Below are 12,758 nucleotides of genomic sequence, written 5' to 3' on the forward strand. Positions count from 1 at the left end.
ATTATTTATTTCAATATTCTCTGAACGCTTACTCTGTATTTCAGTACATCTCTGAATGTTGTTGTCTCGATGACAGTCCTAATTCATGTAAGACTGCAGTGTCACATCAAACATTTTAGCAGCAACAGCTACTTACACTTACTGTTACTAAATCAGCCCAAACCCAACAGCTGTAAGCCAGCACATGTGAGCAGGCACGTGCGGATGTCATAACCCACTAAGGACCATTGCTTGAATTTTGACAGCTTTATAAATAGGAAGAGCTGAACCCAAGGATCATGGAAATTGGGAGTGATAAAAAAGCATCTCGCTATAAGGAAAGGGCTTCTGCCATATCAAATCTTTCCTGCAAAACAAGCAAATCAAACATCTAAGTTTAATCTTTATTGCTTGGTTAATAACCATCTCTGAGGCAAGTAACTGGAATGCTTTCGTAAGAGCAAAGCTTGTTTTCTTCCTTTATAATCTCACTAATTTTAAATCTAGAATCTTAAAAAAGGTTAACCTGTTCTTCACAACTTTCCTTTTTCATAGCAATCAAGCCACACACATCTCTCCTATTTTTAAAAAGTCCTCAACAAATCTGAAATCTTTGAAGATTTGCAAAAGTAAAAAAAAAATAGACACTTACCAAAGGCAGTTCTGCTTTCCATGTCCCAGTCTTGTCAAGTTTGTTGGTTCTTGGTTTTAACTTAATCTGTGTTTATCAGAACAGAATCAATTTTAGATGCTTTCTGTGCCTAAGATAGTATTTTAAGAAAATTTGCAGTATTTGCAGCTCTTATTTTACCTCCTCAGTTTCCAGTGCAGTACCTTCCACTTAGGCATTTTGTCACCTTTTCATTGAGTGATGCAGGTATGTAACCACTGTGTTCTCATCCCTCTGGTTCAAGAAATGTGAGGTATGCTACTGCATTAAGCATGTATGGTATGATGGCTGCACTAAGCAAAACAGGAGACTATAAAGAAAAATATTCAGCAGTGCTATGGCACATCAGAGGATATATACAATGTGGAGAAGCTGTAGCCCAGCATTTCTGAGCTTAGTCCTTACATACACAGAGAAACTGTAACAGACCCTGAAAAAAAATGTACATATTTTATTGGGAGCTGGGGCAATGGACAGAAGGGCACTTAAAAATTTTAAGAAAAGATAAATGCATAATATTTTCCTTTCCCTAAACCCCCAGTCTGGGAAAACTTTGTAGACTATGCAAGTCCTTTACTTCTACAGACAATAAAGCCAAGTCTCAAAATTACCAAACTGAGCTAATGCTTCCAAAAGCTTAGATTCTTTACAGATTTATTAATCCCATTAAAATACTTCTGGTAGGAAACCAATCATTTTAATAGGAAAGGTGGGCTCAGTATTGTAAAATATTTGCAATATACAATTTTACAACAAGTAATACACCACTGTAGATCTACAATTTTTTTTTAATAAGCTTAGCTCTTTAACTCATGATCCTCTTTAAATAAATACTTAACAAAAGAATCTCCGTCCTAACAATGGAAGTAACACCACAGATAAAAAGAGTATCAACCATGTTGCAGAAATGCTACAACAAAGCCCCTTTCACCCGCCAGTCTTGTGACAGCAAATCCTGCAGTTCTTCTTCATCTTCACTACCAGCATCCTCCTCCTCTTTCTCTTGTGCTGCTCTTAATCTCATGGCTTCCTTTAACTTCTCCTTCACCTCATCCTGGCGGTTCCGCAAAAGCTCGACACGGCGGTAGCATTCGCTGTTGGAAAGTGAAACACCTATTAACACTTTGGGCCTGTCCACATTAATTTGGTCATCTCCAGTGCTGGATTTTGCTTCTCCAGCTTTGGATAAAGAAGCTTTACAGCTTCCCATCAATTAAAAAGAAATAAGCTTTGAAGATGCTAGTGCACCTTCTCTGTGTTAATAGAGTGGAGACAGACTGAGGAGAGGAGAGGTGTGGTCAATTCTCCAGCAATGAGAAATCCAGGTATTTAACAACTGCAATACAGTCACAAACCATTTTTTAAAAAGCACAGAACCAATATCCACTTCCACACAAGAAACACCATTCTTTCATCCATTTATGGATGGTTTTCATGAGAGAAAGGTGTGACGTCAGTTACCAATTTTGATAACTTAGTGGTGGCATCTCTGAAAAAAGCAGCACAAAGTGTTCAGATTCTTTATCTGCTTCCTCTGTGCTATAACAGAACATTTTAAGTAAATGCAATCCAAAAGTTTCAGGTTTCCATTTACTTAAAAAGTTCAGTCCTTGAACTGTGTTTTACAACTATTCTAGCCATTTTAAACAAGGGTATTTTGTTGAAAATGCCAAGTAGTACCAGCCTGATTTAAATTTATCTTTGCTCCTTTCATTCTTACTTGCTCAGAAGAGTCGACATGGAGGGATTACTATCTGGATCCTCTTTCCCCTTGCCTATCACCAATATGACTCTTACAGGCAGTCATAGCTGAAGATTTGAAGGCCAAAGAATTTATTTAAGTTTCAACTTAATTTGAAATAGCCTGCATTTAAATACACTCAGAAGACAAAAGTTACAAAAAGTCTTTAAAAATCTATTTGGAACTCTTATTTTGGGGAAAAATAATTACAGTGACAAATTTTAAATACTCTATGAATTTCTGTATTTGGTTCGATGTACTATAGCAGCCTTAGCTAGTGAGAAAAATGAATTCTCAGAGAGAGGCAGGTTTAGCTCAAGCCCTCTCCAGAATGACATGAACATTGTTAAAAGACATTCCTGTAATACCACAGTTCAGTTTGAACCCAGTGCTGTTGTTACCATACACTGATTATGTGTAGCAGGTAAACCTGCCCAGATGGTTTAAGCGTAATTTCTAGTGTCTTCTTTTTGTTGCATCTCTTTCTTTTCAGTACCATTGCCATTATCACTGTTAGTATCAGTTAGGGTTGAGCTACATGATAATGGTAACAAAATGGTAACAAACTGTTCCACTGAGCTGTTTTTTAGGTTACTTGAGTTTAAACCAGTGCCTATCCAACCACCACACCCACCGTTTTAGCAAAACAAAACAAACCACTTCATGTAATGAAGTGCATCATTCCACAAAACCTTGAAGTAAACTTCCACTAGAATTAAAGAGGGTTTGCCACAGGATGTTTTCAGTACAGGAGATGTTTCTTTAAAATGTTCACATAAATTATACATCAGTTGAAATTCACAGGGAAATACTAATTAAGACATTCGACAGGGGAGGAGGGACAGTTTGTTCCAAGAATTTGCGTTGTGTAGTTTCAATGATTCTAGTGCGTTCTCTCTTTGGAGAAAGTTACCTAACTTTGTACCAAAATTCATGTCTTTATTAGGTATCATTCTGCAATTTGAGGGAGTCTGTCCTTCAGATACTCAGGTGATTACTGAAAGGTAGTATCACAGATTAAAAGCGTTTTTATCACTCTAGTCAAAGAGCAATCCATTGCTGCTGGAGAACAGAGAATTTGAGGAAAAATTGATCTACTTACATCTGCTCATCAATTTCTCCAATCTGGCGATCTAGTCGTCCCTCCTCATCATCTTCTGCCACTATTGCTTCTGAAATCTAAACCAGAAAAGCGCTGAGAAAATTCACCTTCATCCTGAATTCCACTTCCGCTCCTTTACAATGTCTGTGTCCTCCCCTGCTCCCCTCCTACCTCAAGTTAGTGTCAATCTCCTCTATGTATATTCCCATCTTCACAAGGGCAAATACACAAAAAAAAAAAAAGGTCTGGTTTAATTTGAAATGGAAATGCTTTTTCTTAAAATCGAAAGTAGTTTGGCTGCTTTGGGGTTATCTTTGGAAATTTTCAATACACTATGATTTGAAACTGAGCATAAACAAACTACACACACCCATAGTCTGAGGTTGAAACAGGAGCTCCATCCCAGTGCTTGGGACTCAAATACACACATTTATTGAACATACTGTGTAAATATTCCCACTAGATCCCGAAGTGTTTCTAACCTGTTATTTTTTTCAGCATATACTTTCTCAAATCTGAATGTCTGGGAGATGCTATGCAATCAATGGTCCACGCATAACTGAGAAGATTCCTCCTAAGCTGAAGAATTATCTGAATGGCTTATGCTAGCAAAATGTATCCACCACCGCTTTTGTATGAACATTCGCTCTGTTTATAGTGCTGACTGCTTCAAAATGAGCAATGATACATTTTTCTGCACCACTTTTCTCAGCAGTTGACATATGAGTAACTATTTACAATTAAAATAATTTAAAAGATAGCAAATACTCCAGGGGAAGACTGAGAACACCAGGTATCTATAGTACAGTTTCATATTGTACAAAAGGGCAGATAAACACCTGCTGCAGGAAGACTTTCCATGCAGTGGTAAACAGTGAAAAATGGAAGTACAGAAAAACTGCGGCCAGTTTACGTGTCTCACACACAAACTCTTCAGTCACTTTCCCAGATTTTGGAGTTCCTTTCCAGTACATTTAAACTAAACATGAAACCCAGGCTACCTACACTTTATAGATACTTTTTTAAAGAGACAGACAAATGGGTAGTGTTTTGTTCTGTGTTTTTGAAAGTTAAAATATGAATATATCTCTAGATCTAAAGAAGAGCCCACAATTGTGTCCTGATCTGGACAGGACACTGATCTGAGGTATAGACTAGCTAAATAGTATTTAAATTAAATACACTGTAACAAATGTAACTAGATGCATACAATGACTGGCTCTCGATCAAACGTTTTTCAACGTAATTTCCTTTAAGTGGAAAATACAAGGAACCCTTTGCTCATTTATAAAGTGCATTTAACCACACACTGCATTGAAACAAACAGCTGACAAATGCAGATGTCAGCCATTCTGCAGAGCTGCATGAAACTGTTGTTTTCCTTATTGTGTATAGTATTTAGAATCAATAAATATAGATTCCATTACTTACTGTGTTGACCTGTCGCATTGCCTTTTGAAATTCATCCCATTCTTTGTCCATCTGATCCTTTGGAGCATCAACTTTTCTCACCTAAGGAACATGAAAATTTATTAACAATTTTAAGTCTAATGACTCTTTGGGGCACTGTAAAAAAAACAGGAGAAATAGGAAAAATTATGCCATGTTATCAGAAAAGTCTGGTTGATGTACTTCAGTTTAAGTAATGGATATGAGTGAGAGAGTGCAGCTGCACAATGGTTTCGGAGGAAAAATCTGACTCTACTCCTGGATTAAAACATCTGTGACTGCAGCATTAAAGAATAATTGACTAAGAATGGCTGGTGTGGAATGTCTGGAGTAACAAAAGTGAGTTTGATGGTCTGTCATTTCACTGTGTCAGGTGATAACTATTACATTCTTCTGTAAGCTGCCTGTACAATTGCATACAGTAGCCATTTCACAAGCCAAAAAGCAGTCAATTGTTTGCCTTTGGCATAATGTAAAGTATCAAACTTTGCAGTCACTAGTCTGCTGGTGTTAGGTAGCCTGACTGTATTTCAAATCTAGTCTAATTTTGTTGGCTAATAGAAGAGACTGTACAGCTACAAACCAATTTTAACATGCAAAGCTTTTTATTCTGTGGTAGATGGCATTAAGTACTAAGACATGAAGTCTGAAAAAGTAGTAGTGGTAAGAATGTGTTTTAAGATCTACAGCCAAGGTAATCAATGCCAGATTGTGCTTTTAATGCAAATAAATAAACAAGGTAGTCTACCTATGTAATTGAAACTTCCACAATTCAAGTCTGGAAGATGTGGCATATAATGTATTATAGATGACAGATTATGCCTGACTCAGGACTGGGTAGAAATTCTATAGCTAGGAGAACTAAACAGTTTGAACATAATAATTCATGACACGATCTTTTTGCATTAGTTTTATTTTTCCTTTATTCATTCTGCTCTTTTGGTGACACATCAGTCATCACCTTAGTAAAGACAACAGTTTGGTGCATTTTGTTCCTGAGTGATAACACAAAATCAAGTAGTATGAATTAAGTTTATAGAATAAATTAGAAGCTTAGAAGTAATAGTCAACATTTCATTTTTCTGTTATTATTTCTATCATATGTGTATGTACTGTTATTATGCATTGTGGTTGTCTTTTGTAATTCATAATTATTTGTATTTCTTACAATAAATTTAAACACTAAAGTTATTATTTTTTCTTGAAATATTTATCTAATCCAGAACTTATATGCTTTACAAATACCTGATGCAAATAACAAACATTTTTCACACCCACAATCTCCCTTTCAAATGCCCAGTTAATTCTTAAAATAATGATTTTGTGTATGATTCCAACACTGAACCACTGCAGCCACCTCAGTGTAAGTGATGTCACAAACATTTTCCTTCTCTGCTTATCAGTATCAGTTACACTCAGAAAATGCTGATTAAAAGGAAGAGCCTCTGCAAGCAACTCAAGGAAGAGCTGACTGGAACAAGTAACCACTTGTAAATTTACCAGTGGAGGCCATAATCAGAATAAAGGTCACTAACCAGTGTCCTCACAGATATAAGCAGATTCTCCTGTGCCTGCCAGGCATCCCACTTTATACAAGCTTCCCAATTCATGATGAAATTAAGTATTTGAAAAATTTAATACTTCAATTAGTCGGACACAAAACAAAAACAAAAGACAAAAAAAAACCCAAACAGCCAAAGCATGGCTTTTAAAGCTACATATTTCAGTATTTCAGTAATATTCAGTATTCAAAACTATTCACATATGGCAACATGTGGGCATGAGTGGTGCCAAAAGAAGCTTGCCAGAGCAAATAAAACACCTAAGCTTGTCAGCTGGGCCAGTGGGACTAACTGAACATAAAGAAGAATTATTTGAAAGGTCTCCAAATTAGATGTCATGGCTTGGCCTCACAATGCAATTTAAATACAGCAGCAGCCTTCCACAGTGTGAACAAGGAAATACACTCAAGGAAAATAAAAAAGACTTAAGCCTGCAACACTATATTTCACTAACAAACGCAAGAGAGCCATCAATTCTGTGGCAAATTTTACAAAACAAAACAAGATTTGTGTTTCAAGTATCAGTGTTTATTTTGGTCATCACTTGGCACTGTGCAAGTTGAAGGAAATATGAATGTTTTTGATCACAATTTCAAGATTTTTAGTTGTGGGGTGTTTTTTGAGAAACAAGTTGAATACTCAGGTATCTGAGCATCAAAAAACCCCAAAGTGGCAAGAGGGCTGAAGACCAAGTTCACTCTTGTGGTGTAACTACAGATGACAGTGTCTGCCATAATACAGCTATTTTCATTCCAACAGGATGCACCCTATCAGTCACACAGTAACTCAACACTTTTCAGGAGGATCTCACAAAGGATATGATAGAACTGTTACCTTATCCCCAATTCCAAAGCAAAACTGAACATACAAATTAGCTGAAATGCTTTTCCTGGGACGACTCAGAGAAATAAAGGTAGACTGCCCAAATCTCAGTTCAGCATTCCAACCAACAAATAACATTTCTTTAAGAGCCACAGAGGAACCACAATCAAAAATACCTTCCAAGAGATGATTTTAACAAGCTCTTCCTGCCCACCTCCATCCCTTTTCACGTTTTCTAATTCATACACAATGAATGTTCAAAGCTGCACCAGGGTAGGTTCAAACTGGACAGTAGGAAGCATTTCTTTACCAAGAGGGTGGGCAAACACTGAACAGGCTTCCTGGAGAGGTGGTCGATGCCCCAAGCCTGTCAGTGTTCAAAAGGCATTTGGACAATGCCCTTAATAACAAGCCTGAACCTCTGTTCAGCCCTGAAGTTTTCAGGCAGTTGGACTAGATGATTATCATAGGTCACTTCCAATTGAAATAGTCTATAGTAGTCTAAAGAGTTCAGACATTTTGTTATATTCCAGTATGACTGATTACCTGGAAAAGCATCCTTACTACTCAAACTCATTACAACTGTCAGAAATAAATCCAGTAGCATGAAAAGAGTAGATCACTTACTTTTGCATCCACTTCAGGATCATCAAAGAAACCCTCTGGCAAAGCTTCAGCAGTGTTTTCTTTCCTGAAATGTTTGACTAATATTAGCCAAAGTTAACACTTTACAATCTGCTTTACTGCAGAGTTAAAAATAGTCAATAATGAAATTCACAGTCCTTTATATAAGTATGTAGAAACACAGCAAGTTTAAGCCCTCAGTTTTATCTACAACCATCAAAACTTCGTCTTTCAGCCTGGTCTTTCCTCACTTTGAAGGAGCTGCACAGAAAGGTTTAAATCTCACTGTTAAAACAAGAGCTGTTCCAGTGTGCTGAACACCCAAACATTGTAACAGCACAGCTGCTACTCCTGAAAGACTAAACCACTGTAAACGAGTGCTCAAGTGAGCTGAACCCTTACTACAGAACAAGCAGTTTTCTTTAAAGAATGGGAAGCAATGGTTGGTATTAAGCTCCCACTGTACCCTGTGTTAAAATTTGCAGAGATGTCTGACAGACTCTGTATGACATTGCTCCATCTCTTCTGTCCCTACGGTGCAGGATTCCTGTCTGAAATAATGCCCGAGGCTGACATATACACAAACTATTCTGAATGCAACTTAACAATAAGTTAAGATCTCTAAGCGATCACAGTCTCTATTTCCTGGAAGATAAATGTTTGTTTACAATTCCTAAGACTATCAATATTTAATTTGAGTGCTTACCTTTCGACTACTTTCTCTTGTATCTCTGCTTTCTGTATGGATCCTGAATGGGAAACTATAGGAGCAGCTGGAGTTTTGGTGTCAAAAAAGTCTATAGGAAAGGACAGAAGTCTATGACAAAAAGAACAGCTGTTGAGGCATTTTCTAAAATTCCTACTAAACAGGAATTTCAGTTAGTACCTTACTGAATCAAGGGAAGAACAGCCAGACATTACTTCCCTTGACAACCTCAAACAATGAGAACATAAAATCAATAAGCACACTGAAAAACCACCACATAAGAACAGGAGATTCTTTGCTAGTTTTTCTCTACTTCCAGTATTACACACCCTCACCTAATTACCAACCACCTAATGGCAGTAATTAGAAAAACAAAATAAAAACCTTTCATCATCAGTTAAATCACGGGTTCTCCTTACTGAATCACTATTTCAGTCAGCATTACCTGCAGGCAGAGAATTGGCTATTACGTCTTGAGCTGGAGGTGGAATTTCAGTCTTATGGACAACAGAAGATTTGCTTGACTGTTCTTGTTCCTCCTCTTCATCATCATCGTCGTCGTCGTAATTCCCCGACAATAAACTGGGACCTGGGCCCTTGGAAAGCTGGACCTTGGCGCTGTCTTGCTCCGCTTCATCAAAAAAATCTGCTGGCAGCCTGGTGAAGAGCCCACAACACAACTGCCTGAAGCTTCACACCAGTGACTCCAGTCCAGCACCAGCAGCCCAGTCCCTCTGTGAGATACTGAGCAACACCCTGAACTGCACAGCTGCCAACACAGCCAGTGCCTGAAGGCAGCACACACTTGGGGATCTCATTCTAAGTTCCCCAGAAATGCCCAGGTTAATTCTAAAAACACATTTTAGATCCATTTTTCTATTTGGGTAGTCACTATCAGGAACATTAATAAAAATAACCTGTAACAAATTGGAATGGTGGTTAAAGTAATTATTTTCCCACCTAGTAAGTGATTTGCTACTTATTTTGGGTACCTACTGCTGTCCAGGACTGCAATTTAGAACAGCCACACAGGCTTAGCAATGAGAAAACATAAATTTGCTGAGAATAGCTGCAACCTCCAAGCCAAACATTTTTCCATGTTATATTTTAAACTAATCATACCAACAAGTTCAAAAATGGACAAACCTCTCAAGTGTTAATTTTGCACAGAAACTCAAATTCCTACAAGGAAACAGCATGTGGGACCTATGCAAGATAACGACTTATCCTGTGAAGTGTAGAGGAGACCCACAGGTAGAGGAGACCCACAGGTAGAGGTCAGGTGTAGAGGTGTCACCTGACATCTGCCAACCCTGCAAAGATGTCTGAATACCATCAGAAATTTTTAGTGGCAGTTGAGATGCTTAACCCAACCCATTGAAGTCAAATACAGTCCTGTATTTGTAAAAGTTCAACTGCAGCATATGCACTTACATGAATTCTAAGTGACAAAAACCATCCTAATGAAGATCTGTCAATGACATTTGTTAGTAGTTTTTGTTAATAAATATCATTTAATTATACATTCAAAATTTGTCTTAATTTCAGACTGCCACCTCTTCTGTAGTATGGCAGCATTATTAGAGTACATGCTACAATCTAGTTATGTTCAAACTGTGTAATAGCACCACATGTCAATCCTTAGAAGTCTCTCAGCGACAGTAAAAGAATTCCTGGTTTCTCAGACTCTTAAGAGTTGATACAATTATCCAGGAAGATGCTGCCATGTTCAGGAATATACAACTCTGTTAGAAAACAGGATCAACTGACTCTCTGAACCTTTGCCCTTGTCTAGGAAGCAGAGACAAGGAAGAGCTGGGCAAGAATGCAGCTACTGGTAGTTAGAAAAAATTTGTATGTAATAACAAGATCTACTTACCCAGAAGAAGACGTGTGGGGCTTTTCATCTGTACCTGTACAACAGCCAAGAGTCACTTCTTAAAATCCACACTTTTTAAAGAAATATCCCTCAGACTTCTGTGACAGCACCAAGTTCCCAAATATATATATATTTTTTTAACATATCTCATATATTTACATGTCTGGTAGCACCAAGGGAAAAAAATTAACTGTCTTTCCTCTGGGAAGAACTTTGCTGCATTGTTTGAGGTAAACCAGTGAGTGGCTTGATCCCACTGAAAAGGAATAACACCACTCCTAGGCAAGTGCTCCTACTGCCTAATTTACAGTGCTTCTCGCTCTATTTGGGCCAAGCCCACAGTTCCATGACCTAATTTAACCCAATAATCCAGAAGAAAACCAGGTAAACTTCCGAAAGAACAGTTTTCTCCTGACACGAAACTCACAAAGAAAGAGCAAGCAAACTTCTTCCCTTTTCAGCAGCAACGGGCTGACATTAACTCAACATCTGCCATATTCATGCTCACTTCCACAGGAACAAAACAAACCAAAAACATTCAAGATGTAAAATGGATGGATTCTGGCAAGCGCTTCTCTCTCATTACCTTTTACTCTCTTTAGGTCTGTATTTTCTGTCTCAACTGTTTTTCTTTTGACAGGATGAGATGATGTGCCAGCAGCTGAGCCAGTGGCCGTCTGCTTTGTGCCTTTTAATTCTGCAACTCTCTGCAAAAAAATAAAAATTCAGGGCATGTTACTAGCAATAACTTGTGGTTTGCAGCTTAAAACACAGTACTTTTACAACAGCTCATCAAAGTGAGCTAATACCTTTCTAGAACAAGATCACTGAAACAGACACCACAGGTACCAAAACAAAGACCACTGCTTCTGTCAGCCTCTGGAATGATGTGACATGGAGGAAGAGGAACTGACACTCACACAAGGGAGGCTGTATCAGTAAGAAAGGAAAGACTAAGAGCTGTGACACTGACAGCAGTAAGGCAATGGAGAAAAGAGCAGGAAGGCTGGAACCATTCTAAGGTCCTGGAATATTAAGTGTTTTAAAATTGAAACACGGCACTTTAACAGCATGAAAGATGTCACTGTGCCTTGCCACAGTCATCTAGTCTGAACACAGAACCCCCCCGTTCCTTTGGTCTCTTCCTCAGTACTTCTGAAATGAAACATAATCTCTCAGTTTTTGCTAAGAAGCAGCAGCAGAACTTAAAAGGAAAAAAATTTAGGATTGCGTCCAAGTTACAAACTCCCTGACTTGCTTTACAAGTTCTTAATCTTTACTGCTAAATTACAAAGACAAAAAAGTGTATTTTCTTAACCCCGCATAAGCTGTCACTTGACAGCTCACAGGTCCCAGAGAAAGCCCGGGGGGTTTCCAAGTCCGAGCTGCAGACAAGTGACAGCCAAAAGCTGTGGGAACTGCTCCACCCGAGGAGCGGACCCCTGAAAGACACGGGACTCCTTTTTAAGCGCTGGCTTTTCAATCCCCGCATAGGCTTTAAGAGCACAGAACGCAGACGGAACAGCCAGGCTTGTTCCCACACTGCTCCCTCCGCCGCTCCCATTACCGCACGGAGCCAGGAGCAGCGAACCCCAGGCCCCCGTCCCGGCGGTGCGGCCTCTCCCCAATCCCCCCCTTTCCAAGTGCTGTCCCCGTGCTCCCGAACAACAAAGCCCGGCCGCGACCCGCACCCTCCGCACCGCCGCTCACCTCGCGGTGCTGCTTGCCCAGGACGTGGGTCTGCCACAGCAGCTCGCCCTTCACGGGCGCGTTGCACAGGGAGCAGCTCAGGTGCCCCAGGCTGTTGTACGTGTCGGCCGCGTTAAGGGAAGCACCGACCGGGGCGCGGACCCCCTCCCTCCCAGCCTCCCTCCCTCCCCGCCGAGCTCTAGGGAGCCCGGCGCCGAGGATATTTGGCGAAGGGCGAGTCGATGCGCTTCTTGCCCGCGTTCTGGCGCTGCTTCTCCCGCATGAGGCGGCGCAGCTCCTCCTGCCGCACTTGCTTCCGCCCCGCGCCCGCCCCGGCCGCCGCCATCTTGCCCCGGCGCGCAGGGGCGGGGCCGGCGCGCGCGGTGACGCGGCCGGGAGCGCGCCGGGAAAGGAGGGGTTGGAGGAGGGGCTGGAGGAGAGGCTGGAGGAGGGGCTGGAGGAGGGGCTGGAGGAGAGGCTGGAGGAGAGGCTGGAGGAGGGGCTGGAGGAGGGGCTGGAGGAGAGGCTGGAGGAG

At 40.1% G+C, this 12,758-nt stretch overlaps 2 protein-coding genes across 5 annotated transcripts in view; one reads left to right on the forward strand and one right to left on the reverse strand.

Annotated features, from left to right (window-relative positions):
• The window catches only part of LOC121674511 (poly(rC)-binding protein 3-like), a 520,331-nt gene extending 514,199 nt beyond the window's left edge, over positions 1-6,132 (forward strand). For all 4 annotated transcript variants that reach the window (XM_042048906.1, XM_042048910.1, XM_042048911.1 and 1 more), the window contains one exon: positions 3,991-6,132. In XM_042048906.1, coding sequence (XP_041904840.1) covers positions 3,991-4,051 — 61 coding nt within the window. In that variant the 3' untranslated portion in view covers positions 4,052-6,132. The remainder of the gene's footprint in view (positions 1-3,990) is intronic.
• On the reverse strand, positions 1,081-12,597 carry ZNF830 (zinc finger protein 830). The gene is made up of 10 exons (XM_042048914.1): positions 12,448-12,597; positions 12,245-12,344; positions 11,121-11,241; positions 10,535-10,568; positions 9,101-9,312; positions 8,656-8,746; positions 7,953-8,016; positions 4,924-5,004; positions 3,493-3,569; positions 1,081-1,743 (listed from the first exon to the last, which is right to left on the reverse strand). Exons 1-10 carry the CDS (start codon positions 12,567-12,569, stop codon positions 1,560-1,562), a joined length of 1,086 nt encoding a protein of 361 aa, XP_041904848.1. The 5' UTR covers positions 12,570-12,597; the 3' UTR covers positions 1,081-1,559.
• Positions 12,598-12,758: the final 161 nt, after the last annotated feature.

The sequence above is a fragment of the Corvus kubaryi genome, unplaced genomic scaffold, assembly GCF_017639235.1.
Source record: "Corvus kubaryi isolate FWS band 111438036 unplaced genomic scaffold, C.kubaryi_AGA036_p1.0 68, whole genome shotgun sequence".
Taxonomy (NCBI): domain Eukaryota; kingdom Metazoa; phylum Chordata; class Aves; order Passeriformes; family Corvidae; genus Corvus; species Corvus kubaryi.